The 18,222-nt window shown below is 43.8% G+C and overlaps 1 protein-coding gene across 1 annotated transcript in view; it reads right to left on the minus strand.

Annotated features, from left to right (window-relative positions):
* The window catches only part of LOC120764856 (terminal nucleotidyltransferase 5C-like), a 33,306-nt gene extending 15,390 nt beyond the window's left edge, over positions 1-17,916 (minus strand). Inside the window, exons 1-2 of the mRNA XM_058423962.1 lie at positions 17,775-17,916; positions 11,978-12,099 (exon numbers count right to left, since the gene is read on the minus strand). Of these exons, the coding sequence (XP_058279945.1) occupies positions 11,978-12,004 (27 nt within the window). The 5' untranslated portion in view covers positions 12,005-12,099; positions 17,775-17,916. The remainder of the gene's footprint in view (positions 1-11,977; positions 12,100-17,774) is intronic.
* Between the last annotated feature and the right edge of the window lie 306 nt (positions 17,917-18,222).

An 18,222-nucleotide genomic window follows, 5' to 3' on the forward strand; every position in this document is an offset into this window, starting at 1 on the left:
ACGACAGATACTGCAGTCAGAACAGCAGAGAAGGGATGGACCCATGCTAGCAGAATTAAAGGGCCAGTGAGCAAACGGACTCCTGAGTAGCAGGTAACAAGCAATCCTAGAGACCTGAAGTTACGGATCCAGAGGAGAGATCATCAATGAATGGACACCGTGTAGAATATGCACCAGAACCACACTACACGGAGGAAAGATTAATTTGTAACTCTAATGTTAAGATAAAGTGTAGAGACCCAGCGTGCAATTGTTATCCCTTTGTTTGTTATATTTGTAAAATCTGCGGGGACAGGTGGTGGAGTCATTGTAGGCAAGGAACCCCTCCTAGAGGAATTTGCAGCCCCTGTTGGGTATTGCAGCAGAACAAAACTGATTGGATTCTAGAATATAAAGTTAAATATGAAGGATTAGTAGGAGAATCAGAAGAGTGGTGGAGGATTTTTGCATTAGGGATTAAACCAAAATATTATTATTATCACCCTAATGAACCCATCCCGTTCATAGCTGAAATTGTTAACTGCACCTGCCACACACGCCTAAAGGGAATCCGGTGTGATACACCCCCAGTTAAGTATCGGAACTGGGATTCCTACGTCAAGAGGCAACAGAGTCGCCCCCGGGGACCTCCTGAAGAATATCCCTGCTGCCGAGAAGATAGTACCCCCCGTGGCTCGAGGCAACCGAGTCGACGGGAAAGGCAGAGGGATAAAAAGCTGTGGAGGAAAGAAACCCCAGGGGTGGGACAACAAAACAATATTTGAGGAATTGCCTCAGAAATAGGAATTAGAGCAAGGACCCTGGGCAGAGAGACAGGTTGCAGTCTATGAAATAGAACAATCCTGAAATATACTCCCATTCCTATGCCCCCAATGATGCTCACCACGTGACCCAGCCGATTACTTTTCTTTTGCTGATGTTATACTTAAGAGGGATTAATGCCTTAGACAATCTACCACACCAACCCTTTAAATGGTCACTATGGCGATGAGATGACAATGAGATTTTGCAAACTGTAACTACTGTAGGAGCACCCAGTTTCAGAGTAGGATTGTGTGATCTGACCAACATAAATCATTATAGAAGAGTACTGAACCTAACGGGATTTTACATGTGCCCAAGTTCAAATCACAGTAAAGAATATTGTAATTATCCTGGGGAATATTTTTGTGGATATTGGGGCTGTGAAACAATCGCCTCTGACTGGACACCCAGGGGAGGGCATGATAAATATTTGCAAGCAGACTTTAGACCATGTATATTTAATAAACTGATTACTATAGTGAAAAGCCGGCTGGAAGCGGCACATCTTATGCTTCTTAGGACTAAGTATGATCAGATACCTGAAGAAGAAAATTTAGAAACTTTAGAGTTAGCTAGACAAGAACTGCAAAGATACAGTGAACAAAAATAAGTAAGAACAAGAGAAATGGGGGAATTGTGATAAACATTAACTATTTTTTGTTCACTAGAGATCAAATAACTCAAGATAACAAGAAGTTACTATGTCACTATCTAAGCTTATAGGCAAACAGACCCTTGCCCATTCCTTCTCTACTTGCTTAATCAGCTTTAAGTCTCAGGAATTCCAGCTTACAACTACAGCCTTCATCTCTGCGACCACTGAGGGACAGAAAGAGACCCTCCTAGCAACACGTCACACATACATCATCGGAGGAAAGAAGCAAGATAAAAGCAAGACTGAAAAACCTGCCAATTCACGGCAGTTGGTGGAGCGAGACTCCCCTGCCGTCCAGCGCTGTATTTGCCTTTGCTTTGCCTGCTGTAATGTAATAAATTCCTATTGGAACTTTTCTTCGTGTTCATAGTCTATTACAATAAGTATTGCGTGGTTGAGTGGGGGTGACCGAGCGTGTGAGTGAGATGTGATTCTATCATGAAGCGAGTGGGACCCCAAGATCGCAGTTCCACTTCCCTGCGAGGGGTGTGGTCGGTCGCGGGGTAAGCGAAAATTACGGGAGTAACAAACACACCTCACACATAAAACCCGAAGCTCAGGGAGTTCGGGGGTCGGTCACAGGAAGGCTGAAAGGGAAGGGTACGTCCTCAGGAGTTCCGGGACTGGTAAACCTTTCAGCCTAGGACCAGGGAAGGGTCCGGGAGAAAAGCAGAAAAGGAAAGCTCATCACCATCAGGGGAAACCCCGACAGGGACTGATCACCCTTAGGGTTAGTAGCCGGTGACACCATAGAATGGGACAAAAGAAGAGTAAAACCCAGGAGAAATCCACGGAGAAATCTGCAAAGGGAATAGCAAGGGACATTCCAGAGATTCCGTTTGAGAGTCCTTTGGGATGGATATTAAAACATTGGGAGGAATGCCCTGCACGGAAAAAGAAATCTAAAGAAAAAAATGATACATTATTGCGTAGAGGTTTGGGGGGGGTTGAAGTACAGGATCATGTAATATGGCCTGTCTTTGGAACATTTGAGAAGTGGATTTGTAATGCTTTAGTCAGCTACGTAAAAATGAGAAAGAATAAGGAAGAATACGAATCTGCTAGAATGTGGGAAAGAACAGATACTAAACTTTTTCCAGTGAGACTTAATAATCCCACTGGAACCTCGAGTGATAAATGGGAACCTTTAGATAATCTGCCCCTGCCATACCTCATGCCACCCCCACAACCTGCACAGAACCCGGGTGCCCCTCCAGAACCCCCAGGGTCTGGGCTTCCACCTCTGCAGGGGGTCCCCGCACCGCCACTGATAGCATCAGTGCCTCCTCCGGGACTGCAGTTCCCGCAGACAGCGGTTCAGCCCCCGCCCTCTGGGCTCCCTCCCCCACTGGATCCCACGCCAGTTCCCCAGCCTTTCTGGCAGGGTGCCCAGCCTCCCACGCCCCAAGCCCCACTCCTCAATCCCTCATCACCTGAATTAGAATTGGCCTCTTTCCTCAGCCCCGCTGCACAGGCTCCTTAGAATCCACAAGAGGCCAGGCATACCCCACCCGCCAGGAGAACCAGGAGGCAATTAAAAAGGTTAAATGAAGTGGAAAGTGAGAATGAGGGCGAAAGAAATATCCTTTTCCCTTTACGGGAAGTGCCCACTGCTCCAGGAATCATCGGATACGTAAACGTACTGATTAACACAAGTGATGTTAGAGCTTTTAAAAAGGAAATGGGTAAACTTATGGATGATCCTTTAGGGGTATCAGAAAGATTGGACGAGTTTTTAGGAACTAGCATATACTCGTATGAGGACCTTACTGCAATATTAAGGTCGCTATTTAACACCGAAGAAAGGGAAATGATAAGGCAAGCAGGAATGAGGGAGTGGGAATGCTGAAACCCCCAAAGCACCCCTGGGGACCAAAAATGGCCAAGCCAGGATCCCCAGTGGAACGCTCAAGACAGAAGAAGGTAGGAGAAGTATGATTGATATGAGGAATATAATAATTCAAGGCATCAGGGAGGCGGTGCCCAGGGGACAAAACCTGAGTAAAGTATTTGGGGAATGTCAAGGGAAGGAGGAAACCCCCACTGAATGGTTAGAAAGACTGAGAAAAAGCCTCCAGGTATACTCTGGGATGGACCCTGATTCCCCTGTGGGGGAAGTTTTATTAAAAACACAATTTGTGGCAAAATCATGGGACGATATATGGAGGAAACTAGAAAAAAATTGAGGGTTGGCAGGAAAAGGGTTTGCAGGAATTGTTGAGGGAAGCTCAGAAAGTATATATGAGGAGAGATGAGGAGAGACAGAAAATACAGGCAAAGGTATTGGTAGCAGCAGTAAGGGAAGCTCAAAAACAGGAGCATCCTCAAGACCTAGGGAAAACATTAAAAAGGGCCCCCACAGAAAAAGCCAGCACCCCCTCAGAGGAGGACCCCTAATAATCAAGAGGAAGGACCTGAATGTTTCTATTGTAAGAAGAAGGGCCACCTGAAAAGGGACTGCAAAAAGAGAATGAGGGATGAAAAAATTTTCCAAGAAGATTAGGGATGTCGAGGGCTTTTTATTTTGGGGTCCATAACATCTAAAGAGCCTGTGGTAAAACTTAAAATAAGACCCAAAGGGAAGGAGACGGACTTCCTGGTGGACTCTGGGGCCAAAAAAAGTACTTTTAAACAATTTCCCCCAGGGTGTAAAATAAGTAAGGATTCTATGATGGTCATAGGGGCAAAGGGGGAACCCTTTAAAGTTCCCATAGTCAAAAATGTAGAAATTGAATCTGAGAATAAGATTTGCTTAGGGGATATGCTATTAGTTGAAGAGGCCGATTATAACTTATTGGGCCGAGATCTGATGGTTGCATTAGGTATTAATTTAATCGTGAAAGATTCCAGATTGATAGTAAGTTTATATAAATTGACCCTCGAGGATGAGAAGGAAATTAACCAAAAGGTGTGGCACACTGAAAGGGAGGCGGGGAAACTGGACATGGAACCAATTTCAATTGAAATTGAAAGACCAGAGGACCCCATAAGGGTGAAACAATACCCTATCTCCCTAGAAGGGAGATGAGGATTAAAGCCTATAATAGAGGGTTTAATAGCAAAAGGGATCCTAGAACCCTGTATGTCCTGGCATAACACCCCTATCCTAGCAATAAGGAAAACAGACAGGAGCTATCGATTAGTTCAGGACCTAAGAGCGGTTAATGAGAGAACAAAAACACGGTTCCCCGTGGTAGCAAACCCATACACTCTTTTGAACTGGGTCTCCCCAGAGGATATATGGTATAGCGTAATAGACCTAAAAGATGCTTTTTGGACTTGCCCATTAACTGAAAGGAGACGAGACTATTTCGCTTTTCAGTGGGAAGACCCAGACACAAATAGAAAACAACAGCTGAGATGGGCTTCCCTTCCCCAAGGGTTTGTCGACTCACCTAATTTGTTTGGACAAGCCCTAGAACAGCTACTGAGCCAATTTTCCCCGAGGGAGGAGACCAAGATCCTGCAATACGTAGATGACCTGCTAATTGCGGGACAAGAGGAGGGGGAAAGTAAAAGCTTGCACCATATCATTACTAAATTTTTTGGGAGAAAAGGGACTGAAAGTCTCAAAGTCTAAACTTCAGTTTGCAGAGCCTGAGGTAAAGTACTTAGGACATTGGATTACAAAAAGGAAAAAAAAGATTAGACCCAGAGAGGGTGGCCAGTATAATAGAGTTACCTCCCCCGAGAAACAAGAGACAAGTGAGACAGCTGCTGGGGCTCCTCGGGTACTGCTGACAGTGGATAGAGGGCTATAGTGAGAAGGTGAAGTTCTTGTATGAGAAACTAACTACAGATAAGCTGAAATGGACTGAGCAAGATGATAGAGAGTTAAGGCATGTAAAGGAAGCTTTAATTGCAGCCCCTGTCCTAAGCCTCCCAGATGTGAGAAAGAAGTTCCAGTTGTTCATAGATGTGAGCAACCACACAGCCCATAGAGTCTTAACACAAGATTGGGCAGGGGACAAAAAACCTGTAGGTTATATCTCTAAATTACTGGATCCAGTAAGCAAGGGATGGCCCACATGCCTACAGGCAATTGTGGCAGTAGCCCTGCTAGTGGAAGAAGCTAAGAAGATTACCTTTAGGGCCCTGTTAGTAGTATATACTCCCCATAATGTAAGAACTATCCTGCAGCAAAAGGCAGATAAGTGGCTTACAGATGCTAGGCTTTTAAAATACAAGGCCATACTCATCCACGCACCTGAATTGGAACTAAGAACAACCACAGCCAAAAACCCAGCCGAGTTCCTTTTTGGGGAAGCATCAGAAGGGCCCACCCACAATTGCTCTGAAATGATAGAACTCCAAACAAAGATTAGGGCAGATTTAGAGGAAGAGGAACTGGAGGAAGGGGAAAAATGGTTTGTGGATGGATCAGCCCGAGCTTTGGAAGGGAAAAGAAAGTCAGGTTATGCCATCATAGATGGAAAAACAGGAAAAGTAGTAGAATCTGGCCCCTTAAGTGCATCCTGGTCAGCACAAGCATGTGAACTATATGCAGTCCTCAGGGCTCTAAAAGGATTAAAAGGAAAAGCAGGGACCATTTACACAGATTCCAAATATGCTTTTGGAGTAGTACACACATTTGGAAAAATCTGGGAAGAAAGAGGATTAATAAATACCCAAGGGAAAAGCCTAATACATGAAAATTTAATAAAACAAATTTTAGCGGCTATAAGAGAGCAAAAAGCCATCGCTGTAGTATATGTAAAAGGGCATCAGGTGGGAATGCAGTTCAGAACAAGAGGAAACAATCTAGCAGATCAGGAGGCAAGAAGGGCAGCGCTCCTTACCCTAAATGCTCCAGAAACCCTAGAGGGTGAACCTCAGGAATTTCCTCCCTGTCCTTCTGAAAAAAAGATAGAAGAATTCAAAAGGATAGGAGGAATACTAGAAGATAAGAAGTGGAAACTACCAGATAGTAGAGAATTAATACTAAATGCCTATGCCAGAAAAATCTTAAAAAAGCTACATTTGCAGACCCACTGGGGAACCCAGGCCCTGGCTGAGCAATTCTTAAAGTTCTTTGGGTGTAAAGGAATCTATGAACTAGCAAAACAGGAGGTCCAGAGATGTATGATATGTCAAAGGATAAATAGATCTAGGACCAGGCAAGTATCCCCAGGGGGACGTCCTTTAGCCTACCGCCCATTCGGGAGGATCCAAGTGGATTTTACTGAGTTACCAAAAATTGGGAGGCATAGATACCTATTAGTGATAGTAGATCAATTAACCCACTGGGTAGAAGCATTCCCTAGTCCTCGAGCCACCGCCCAAGTAGTAGCTAAGAAACTACTAGAGGAAATAATACCAAGATATAGAATCCCAGACTCCATAGATTCAGATCAGGGGACACACTTCACCTCCAAAATCATAAAACATTTGGCAAATGCCTTAGGAATCCGGTGGGAATACCATACGCCCTGGCACCCCCAGAGTTCGGGACAGGTAGAAAGGATGAATCAAACATTGAAAGCTCAATTATCAAAACTTATGCTTGAGACCAAGATGTCATGGGTGAAGTGCCTCCCCCTTGCACTTTTACACATCAGGACTCAACCCCACTCAGGATCAGGGTTGTCCCCTTTTGAGATGCTATACGGAATGCCATACGAACATAGAATGCCAGTGGGACACCCTCGAGTTGAGGATTGTCAAATACAATCTTATCTTGTATCAATTAATAAAAATTTACAGGAACTTCAAAAACGTGGACTAATATTACAGAGTACACCCTTAGGATTTGCCATCCATAAGATCCAACCGGGAGACAAGGTGCTAATCAAGACGTGGAAAGAAGCACCGCTAACTCCTCACTGGGAGGGACCTTTCCTCGTCCTCTTGACCACAGACGCTGCAGTAAGAACCGCAGAAAAAAAACCAAAAAAAAGCTAGACACACTCTTCCCGAGTAAAAAAAAAAGGTCGAGCAGCGAGACAACATTCCAGAGTGGAGAATAACCTCTTCACCGGGAGACCTGAAGCTGAAAATCCACCGACAGACTCAATGACCAGCTGGTATTCGATAAGTTGTATCCAAATTGAGTGTACTTGTTATCCTTTTGTTCATTTTAAGTGTGCTTATTGTAAAGAGACTTAGGTAGCCCATTGTTTCAGAGGGATCAGACCTTAGAGCCTGTGTGAAAATTGTTTAGAAGAAGAAAGGCGGCTCACAGACCTTTTTCTATTTGTTGCCATTGAGGCAGGTATATTAGAATTAGATTCCCTAAGGTAGTTCCATTTATTCACAAACGGGTTGAGGGGAAAGCTAAATACAAAAGCCAAGCCTTTGGCAATTGGGTGTAGGAGGGCAGTAAAAGTACCCTGTATAGCAGATCAAATAAAATTGGCCAGGTGGGGCACGTATAAGAGGCGGTATGCTAACAGGACAGACCTATAGAAGCCCAGAAGAATACCCTTGCTGCCGAGAAGATAAATTACCTCACCGCTGGTGGCAACCCAGTGGGCGGAGGCAAAGGCAGAGGGGTACACATATGGGTATTCCTAATGATCCTGAGTCTAGTCATGTACCGCACGAATGGCCTCCCCAACCCTAAGGGACAAATGGGGCAGGAAAGGAAGTGCCTGAAAGAGACTCAGCAAGAGCCTACCTGGGGCCAGGATATAGCTTTCCGGGTACATTTTAATTGCCCAGAAATCCAACAAAGGGGGCTTTGCAACCACAACAAAAGTTAGTTCAGAATATGTAAATTAAAAGAAAAAAACATATACCATGACCCAGTGGCAATGTCTAGAAAAAGGCGGGATATAAGTAGCATGCCCATAATCCCCATATGTGAAAAGTGTAATAAAACTGTGTAGGTTAAGGGTAAGAAAGAATCCACCTTTGTAGCATACTGTCAGGTAAACAAACTGTGCTATGAGCAGAATAAATTGGGGATGTGTACGCTGAATGGAAAAACCTATTAAGTAAGGCAAAATGAAAAACTTAAGACAGCTTCCCTAAGCAGCAGGCCCATCATCCTAGATCTGTTAAGTGAGAATGAGAAAAGAGTTTGCTTAAAGTTAGAAAGGACCTTCTGCTTCTCTAAAGATGAGGAGGGGATAGACCCAGAAAGCAAAATACAGAAAGTAGCCCAAGAATTAAAGAGACAGGAGCTAGAAGCAAAAAGAAAAAGGATGGAGCAAGAAAAGATGAGGTCACTCAGTGAACAATACAAACAATTAGAAAAGCAATCTAGTGATTGGGGTTTGCCAGCCTCCAGTAAAAATCTTTTTATAGAAGTTAAATGAGGAAAGAAGCAGGGCAGCAGAAGTTCTAGCAAGATTCAAAGCCCAAATACAAGAAAGAGATAAGTGTAAAATCATATTAGAGTGAACCCAAAGAAGAGTGGGAGGACTATAAAGATAATGTTTAAAGTATAAGAAGTCTTTGTGTGTTTAATAAAATTCTTGTTAAGAGGCTTTTCTGTTAAAAGAAAAAAAGGCAATAACAGGAACACGAATTAAATGTGTTTATATAGAACGGGAGGGATTGTGATATATGACCTAAAGTTAATTCGTGTTAGGAAATGTGATATGTAATTAATTCACAGTGAAATGTAGTGATATGCAATATAAAATTGATCTGCATTCGGTCTGATTTAAGATCTGTAAACCTAAAGTGTGTTTAGGGTTAACTAAGACTAAAACTGCACGGGGATTGGGGAAGGAAAGAATTTCTGCTGGGAACAGCTTCGAGACAACCAAAAAAAACTAGAAGAATGGAAAATGAAGAGAGTGGTCGTACCTTCCCCGGAGATGGGCATGCTAACGATCGAACGATTTGAAGAAGATTGGTATCTTATCTGTTCCGGCCCGATTTAACATTTCCAAACCTTCTCGGACCCGGCAATCATAGCATTGTTCCACTCTGAGAATCTATTCAACTGACCCCAGACCTGAACATGAATACCTAATGAAGCCACCATGAAGCAAGAGTTCTACGGTCGCTGTCCACTCTCAGCGAAAGACTGTATAAAAACCGGCAGTGCTGGGCACAATTTGTGAACAGAGGGGGTGGCGAAGCGACAGAGTCCGTTACCACGTTCACTCAGTGCCGAAACCCCGGGGTTCGACGCTGTCCCTTTTAATTGTGGCTATTAGAGACTGAATTTAAGTCTCAAAATAAAATTCTAAATTTTGATTTACCAAATTTGGCTTGTCAATTTATTACAGTTTGCCATATGCTGGCATTTTCAGGCAGGATACAGCTGAAATAGTTTTTGTGCAGCTGTGGCAGCTCCATCCTCTTCCCTTTGCTTCTATCTGCTCCCATGTTTTTCTGTTTACAATAAAGGCTGGGAATACTTAAATGCTCCAATTCTTTTTACTTTTCACTTGAAATCGGTTGCACAGGGACCTTTTACAGATCACAGAATTCCAGAATCGCTGAGGTTGGAAAAGCCCTCCAAGACCATTGAGTCCAACCAGTGCCCGAACCCCACCTTGTCACCAGCCCAGAGCATTGAGTGCCACCTTCAGTCCTTCCTTGGACACCTCCAGGGATGGGGACTCCAGACTTTCCTGGGCAGCCCCTTCCAAGGCCCCACCACCCTTTCCATGAGGAAATTCCTGCTGCTGTCCAACCTGCACCTCCCCTGGTGCAGCTTGAGGCTGTTTCCCCTCATCCTGTCCCTTGTTCCCTGGGAGAAGAGGCTAAAAAAGAGATGTAGCAAAATGTCTTGGGAGCTGCTGTGGTGGCCTTGTTTTGGGGGATCACTTCAGAAACACCTACAGAAACTGCCATTCCTCTTATCTCTGCACGGGCTTTCCTGCTTACACATTTTATACATCACTATAAATGTCTATGATCTCCTGCTAAAGCTTTATTTTAATTCAAAGATCCATTTCTCTATTAAGCTGGACATTTGGAAGTATTTTGCTCACTTACTTCAGGACTGCAGCTGGCATAAGCTCCAAAGGCAGGAATGCCAAACGTGGATGGATTTCCAGTCATAATTTAAACCCAGATGAGACAAGGAGTGTCACCCTGGTTTTTCTGAGTTTTTTAAAGCCTTTTGATTGTTCATAAGATGGAGTCAGTCTTTTTAGCTTCTGTACAATATTAGGAGCAGTTTTTGCCTTTTCTCACACATGTAACATAAACAAATCCTTTGTTTTTCATTCTCTGTCCTTTGTTTGCATATTTCTAACCTGAAAACAACTGTAACTGACAGTTGGTCTGGCCATTTGGCTGGGAGGTGATAACTCCAGAAGCCAATCCACAGCCAGACCCACAAATGTATAAAAAGTAAGAAATAAACAGGCAGAGGGGCTCTCGGCCTTGGCTCAGCCTTGGGCTCTCTTGGAGGAACATCTCTGCCCTGCAAATCTCTTGTCTCCGTGTGTTTGCTTTGTGTGTCGCGATCACAAAGGAGAAGCAGTAAAGCATCTGGGGAACCTAAATGGAGACATATTTAAACTGGTTTGACAGTGTTTTCCATGAGTTTTTCCTTCCATTAATGGTAATGCAGGAGGTGAAGGCAGTGTTTATTTATCCTGTTATCAAGAGATAATGCATGAATTTCCATCAGGTTTCAGTCCAGTTACCATCGAGTTTCTCTGGGATAACAAATAATAGCTCAGCTCTTCCCTGGCAGATAGGGCTGCAGGGTGGGCAAAATGTGCTGCAAAGCTGTGGGCTTGAGCCATGCCACAGAAAGGCACCTTCAAGGGCACAAAAAGTAAACACAGGATGAGACTTGATCCACAAAAATGTGTCCTACTTTTTCCACCCAACAAAAGGAAAAATAATGGCTTTAAGGGAAAGAGAGCAGGGTTAGATGGGATATTGAGAAGAAATTCTTTCCTTTAAGGGTGGGGAGGCCCTGGCACAGTGTGCTCAGAGAAGCTGTGGCTGCCCCATCCCTGGAAGTGTCCAAGGCCAGGTTGGACAGGGCTTGGAGCAACCCTGACTAGGATGTTTCCCCACCCACTGAATGAGATGGGATATAAGGTCCCTTCCAACCCAAACCATCCTGGGATTCTGTTTCTACTGGAATGTTCCAGGATATTGGCTTGATGAGCTGGGAGTTCTCAGAGGGCACAAAATGAGGAGTCTAATTTGGGCACCCAGTATGAAATCATAATCCATATTCTGACATGCTGGATATTTGGGGTTTTTTGGATGCCTCATTTTTCCATCATGATTCATGGTAGACTCATTCTTAGTCAGATGGGGATCCCCTCACAGGGCAACATTTTCAAGGGCCAATTTATCATGCTTTGATATCAGTTCCTACAACACATGAAGATCCTTCTCACAGGGCTTCCAGTCCAAACCAACGAAGGCTTTAAAAACCATGAGGCCAGCAGTATCTCAATTGCTCTAAAATACTTCATTAACTTAAAAAAAATAGCTGTCATATGCAGTATTTGGTTTCTTTGGGGCTGTGGTCATTCCTGGGAAGTTCCTGCTTTAGGAAAAGATTATTTGTACTACTAAACACATACTTATGGACTAAATCCTGAAAAATATTCCCAGCAAGGATGCAAAATCCCACGAACTCACCGTGGCAGGATGACTGGAAGTGTGCATTCCAGCAGAGTTAATAGGATGAGTCACTGCAGCATTTGGTAGAAATACGAATTGTCATCTTGTCACTGATAGAAACGCAAAGCTCCCCGGGAAAGCTGCAGGAAATAAGACCCAACAATCACATTCACTTGGAGATCAATGTTAACCACCAGTCACCTGCTGGACATAATAAATGATGCATTACAGCCTGGCAGTCCTGCAGGTATAACAACAGACTTTGAAGTTGAGAATGGTAAGGTAAAAGTAGTGGAAAAAGCACCAAAGGGTTTATAAAGACTCTGGGTTTCGGGTCATGCTTAATCCTCTGCAAGGATATTAACAAACTTGCCATTTTCCCTACGGGATTTTGAGTGGGAATTTAATATTAATAACAGACATGCAAATTAGCAGGGATGTAGTAGAATCATATAAAATTTAGAATGAATAATAACTTAGCATAATGAAGTATTATGAATTGTGTAGTGGCTTTAGATTCTTTCTATCAGAGAGTGCAGCTGACAGGAAGATCTTGTTTCCTAGCACATGAGGTTATTGATTCATTTAGAGTAAGCCCAGGATCCTGTTGCTGGAATTTCCATGTTGTCTTAGGTTATGTAACCTAAAAATGTGTATTTTATTTCATCTGTTGAAAGCTGATTTTTGGGAGATGTTTTATCCTTCTCTTGTAACTCCAGGGGAGAGGGGGGCGGATGCCTTCTGATAATGGCCAGCCATTAAAACCAGGTAGGGCAGTGTATCTTATCTCTTTCACCACCTCTCCATCTGTCGGGGGCTTTCCCCAACATTCAGGTGGTTTCAGGGTCCTTTGCTCCCCTGCACAGCTCACAGCCAAGCCGAAGGAAGAGACGGAGTTCTCAGGTTTAGATTTTTCAGTGTTGCATACTTCGTTTATTGTTTCTTATCTTACAATTTTCTCGGAGTCCGACAAGATGTTCGCAGCTGCATGGATTCCTCACGTCTCCCCCCGAGCTGGGTTGTCCTTATCTTTTATACTAATTACTACGTATTTCTTGTTTACTATTTCTTACCAATGTCTATCACTATTACTAAAAAGGTCATCTTTACTTTGACCCAATCCTCACTAACTACTTTGTGCCACGTCAATGCAGCAATGGAGTGAGGGAAGGAGAAGGAGAAGAAGGAGACAACGCCCCAGATTCTCCATCTTGTCCCCATTCACTTCAATGCTAGGAACCTAAAACTACTATTTTCTCACCCTGTGATAAGCTAAACTACTATTTTTTCACATTCTTGTGGCCTGTAAACCTTCTCTCAGTGTAGGAAGTTTTTCCCATGGACAGAAATCAAAGCCAGTGTCTCTCTGAGCTCTGGGCTGGGGTCCCAGACCCCCCTGCCCAGGTCCCTGACCTTCCAGGGCAACCAAAGGAATGCCCTGGACTCCAACATCCATCCTCCAGGGGGACATCTTCTGATAATGGGCCATTAGGGCCCACCAATGACATGACGCATTACATCATCCCATTGTGAGATGCTTCACCCAGTGGGGGAGGAGCCAACTGTTCCTAGCTAGATAAAAACTGGGATGAAGGACACAAGGTATCTGTTTTTTTTCCACTGGATTCCCAGAGGAAGACCAGACCCATCTCACCACCACTGGACTTTCTATAGGATCATCTCCACTCCACAGAACCACATCTGTTACTCCAGGAGGATTTATTTGGACTCCTTCCAACACCCTGAGCAACAGGGTGTCAGGTCGTATCCCTGACTCTGTCAGGGTTTTTTCCAGGATTTTGTTTGCTTCCTTGCTTATTTTCTATTTTTTAATATTCCTAGTAAAGAACTGTTACTCCTATTCCCATATCTTTACCTAAAAGCCCCTAATTGCAAAATTATAATAATTTAGAGGGAAGGGGGTTTACATTCTGCATTCCAAGGGAAGCACTAGCTTTCCCTGGCAGACAACTGTCTTTCAAAACCAAGACACATGTTCATGGACTGGCTGTGCTGGAATGAAATATTTCTGTAAATATTCACCTGCTATCATAAAGGCACTCCCTTATATTTGTTTCCCATTTCAAACATGTCCTGACAGTCAGTATTCTCAGGCTTTCCTTGCAAGACCTCCCATTCCAGCACCCCATTCTGCAAAGTTAACAGCACCCACTCAAGTTCCCTGACTGTCCTAAGCATGGCCTGTCCACTGTATGGTTTGATATTTGTAGGAATTTACTCCTTGTTGTGTTCCACAACCTCAGCTTTTATGCTCAAAATATATATATGTGTTATTACTTTATTAGGAATATAATGGATTTTTCCTCCCTGCTATAGCAGGCAGATTTTTATCCCTGAAAATGCCATTTTTGTGCTGCCAGAAGCACAGCACTTGCTTTGCTCACCCTGTGAGGACCTGTCTTGTGCCAAGGCCTGTCTGCAACTTTCATTTGCTTTCCAACTCCTGATGGGCCACTAATTAGCTGAATGCATGTTCCTGACCTGCTCCCAAATCCATGCACTATGGCTCACATTGGCAGCCGGAATAAAAGGTTAAGTCTGGCAAGCGCTAAGCTCTGCTCTGAGCCTGGCAGTGAGCAGCCAGTTAGGCCTTGATGGCAAAGGGAAGAGTTCTGGCTTGCATAGATAAAAGACTCTCAGCATGTGGAGTCTAGAAAAGTCAGACAAATCAGTCACTTTGCAAAAAAAATAAAACCCAAAAACCAACTTCTTTTAAACACTGAAATATTGTTATTTCTTGCTGTGCAAGGATGGAAGGTTTAATGGATATATGATATCCATTAATGGATATATCACCGTGATAGAACAGATTAACACTGGAGCAGAATTTATGGCTTCCTCTGGTGATATTTAGGGGAAGAAGAGAGAGACTTTTATAGCATTTTTTTCTTTTTTTCATAGAAGCAGCAGCTGAGATTGATGAGCTGCTTTGCCTACTGGGACATTATTCCCAACATCTGCCTTTTATTAGCTCAGTCACCACAGGAAAAAGCATAATTTCCTTACTCTATGCTCAGGGCTCCCAGGAATTTTTTAGCTGAAGGAAAAACGAAAATAAAAATGATGATGTCAACAATTACCCTGTGTTTTAAAAGAGAGTATTACCCTGTTCCTGAATTGGGGATGTGAATTGTGACAACATGCACCAACAAACTCATTCCCAAGCCTTTTCCCCTGGTGTCTCCATGCCTAAGGAGCACAGGACTATCCTGAGATCCAGCAGGGGCTGGAAGATGAGGTGGGGCTCTGTGCCCTGGATTTCCTTCTCTGCCACAATTTTCCAGTTGGTTACTCCTTTGGGTGTTCCCACTCCCAGGTCCCACCCTGAAGAATATCAACCCTCAAACCTTCCAGGTGGACCTCAAGTCTTTGGTGGACATGGAGGTTGCTCAGACACCTTATGAGCTCTCCCAGAGCATTTCAAGGTGATGCCCCCTGAACTGGCAGGAACAAGAGCCAAAGATCCCAGAGATTCCTTCTTCCCCCTCTGTGCTGCAGCTTCCCCTGACTGCTCTGCTCAGCTCCTCAGACTAATCCCAAAATCTATTTACTCACTCGAGATCCCAGTGACTCAATCCAAAGCTCACTTATCAAAAACTCTCATTATTATGACTAAACTGCAGCAAAAGCAGGCAAGGTAAAAATTGAAACAATCCTTTTCCATCTATTAACCATCTTCATAATCATATCTCCTCTTCAAATGCCAGAGGAAGAGGGATGAGCAATGCCATGTGCCACTGCAGCCCTAAAGCTGGGCTGCTTTCAGGGTAAAAAGAGCATTACAAAGTCAAGGCTCTCCTCAGGAACTCTCCAGAACCATCCTCATCTACACCAAAGGACAACTATCAAATATCCCCATGGTCACTAAACCATGAGAGGATCCTCCAGGATCACATTTTTGTCTGTTTTGAGAGGGTTCCAACACAAACAGATCCACTGAATGGGTTTCTCTTTTTTTGACTGATCATACCCCAAAAACCTTTTCTGGAAGCTGCATTTAGTTCCTTCAGCCAATGCAGTGTGGGGGTTTCCCCTCTAAATTAGTACTGAGCCATTGGGGTATCAAGGGTGGGTTTTGATGGTTCATCCAGAGTGGATTTGGAGTTTTCCTTGGGAAGAGCCCAAAACATGAAAGAAATGCACCCTGAAGGCCTCTCTGCATCCCCCCTGCTCCGCTCTGCACAGGTTAGAAAAGTTTCTGTTGAACAATTATTCTGTTCCACTCCAGGAGTATTTTCATTTCATGGCAGAAGCCGTGAGCTCCAGCCCAGGCTCCAGGTTGATTTGTGAAGCAGTTTAGGATCCCTCCAAATAAAGGTTCTTCCCAACTGCTACAGCAAGGGGGGGAGTTTAAAATCGATTGGGAAAACTTCTGTATCCTGGAGCAGGCTGGGCTGGCACCTCCACAGGACTGTCTCTCACAGGCTACTCAAAGATTACTGTGTCTTCCACTATTTAATTATGTTGCTATTTGTGTTTACAATGTTCATATAGAATTCTTATTTTTATGAACAAATTTCCATACTTATATTAGAAAGTTACTGTCTGAATACAAAACACAGCAGTGGGATTTCATTTTAATGCTATTTCCCCAATTTTACTAGTTACACTGTAAAAGTGGGGAAAAAGAAATGAATTATTCATTATCTTTAAATTATTTGATGCACAGGAGTTAACGTTTATTTTTGCATCAGTAACAGCCAAGATTCCCATAGAAAATAGTTTTTGATAAGTGAAATGTTTTCTAGAGTTTGCAGTTGAAAATTCTGCAGAACTCTGGTCAAACTACAACAGGAAAAAGGATTCTGGCTGCAGCAGCAGAGCAGGGAACTGTTCCTCTTTTGTGGTGAAGGCAGCACGAAACCTCTGTTGACATTATTACTCAAAGGCAGAGAGGAAATAAAGTGATAATTAAACCCAAGAAAAAGGCCCAGGCCCTGCAGCACAGCTGTGCATTCGTGACTTTTCCATCACTATCAGTAATTCATGATGACCATCACGCACCTGACAATACCAAGTTGGGGAGAAAGACTGAGTCAAGCTTTCACCAAATGTGCAAAAACATCCAACTTGACATTGGATATCAGGGCGACAGGACCTGCTGGATAAGCAAAGATCCAACAGAAAGGGTAATGAAGAAAATCAGCTGATGTGGACATAAATCAACATCTGCTGTACCCGTTTGTGGCATTTTATGGAGGAAAACTCTCCTTTTGGTGATACACATTGAAAGAAACAGTTTGCAGAGCTTCTAAAATAACTTTTTCTAGAAAAGAACTGAAATGATGGTTTATCTGTGAGCAATTCTGCAACATGAAGGAATCATGCTTAATATTATGCTCAAGTTTTGCAGCTGGGTTCTCCCTTGCTGTACCACACTAACTCAGCACGGCCATAGGCAATGGCACATTGCTGATTCCCTGGGGTGTCTTGGTTTTTGAAAAGACAGGTATCTGCTATGGAGAGGCAGGCCTCTCTAGGAAATGAGGAATTTGAATCCTTCCCTCCGTGTTATTATAATTCGGAAGATTAAGAATAAAACTTTTCAGTCAGAGCTATGGGGAAAAGGAATAACAGTCCTTTACTAGTAAATATAACAGGACAGACAAAAAAAACCAACAGCAATTATAACAATAGTAGAACAGAACCAAGAACCCCGAGGGCACACGGTGGAAGCTCCGGCGCTGATGGCTGGAAGCCGGGCGCGGTGGACTGTCCTCCGCAGGCAGGGGGTGTCCTCGGCAGGCAGAGGTGGCAGTGCCGGAGAAGCTGCAGCGGCGGGACCCGGTCTCACCCAAAATCCAGCAGGACAGCGAAGAAACTCCGAATTCCTGGATACTCCAACAGATGGTAGAATTCCCAGGACCAGACTCCTTCGTTAACCGTGGACTCCAGCCAGCCGTGGCCCGATCCGTGCTCCCCCCGGAAGAAAGAAGAGAAAAAAAACCGCGAGATCCCCCCCACCCTCCGCTCTCTCCGGGAGCTTTTTTCCCTCCCCCAAAACTAAGTTATCAGTTCTTTTGTCCACGTTAAGCACTCAGCACTTAGTCTCCTAGCAACTTGGGAGGGGGGAAAAAATTCCACAGGAGACTTAAACCCCAACATGGGGCATCTTAGATTCTCTGCTGATGCTATGAATAGTTATTTTTGCATGAAGATCATGATGGCAAAGGCAAAAAAGCCAGACTGCAATTTGCAAAATATTTCTATTTTTTTGATGTGTGAATCCAAATGGCATAAAT

Source organism: Hirundo rustica, chromosome W, assembly GCF_015227805.2.
Source record: "Hirundo rustica isolate bHirRus1 chromosome W, bHirRus1.pri.v3, whole genome shotgun sequence".
NCBI lineage: Eukaryota > Metazoa > Chordata > Aves > Passeriformes > Hirundinidae > Hirundo > Hirundo rustica.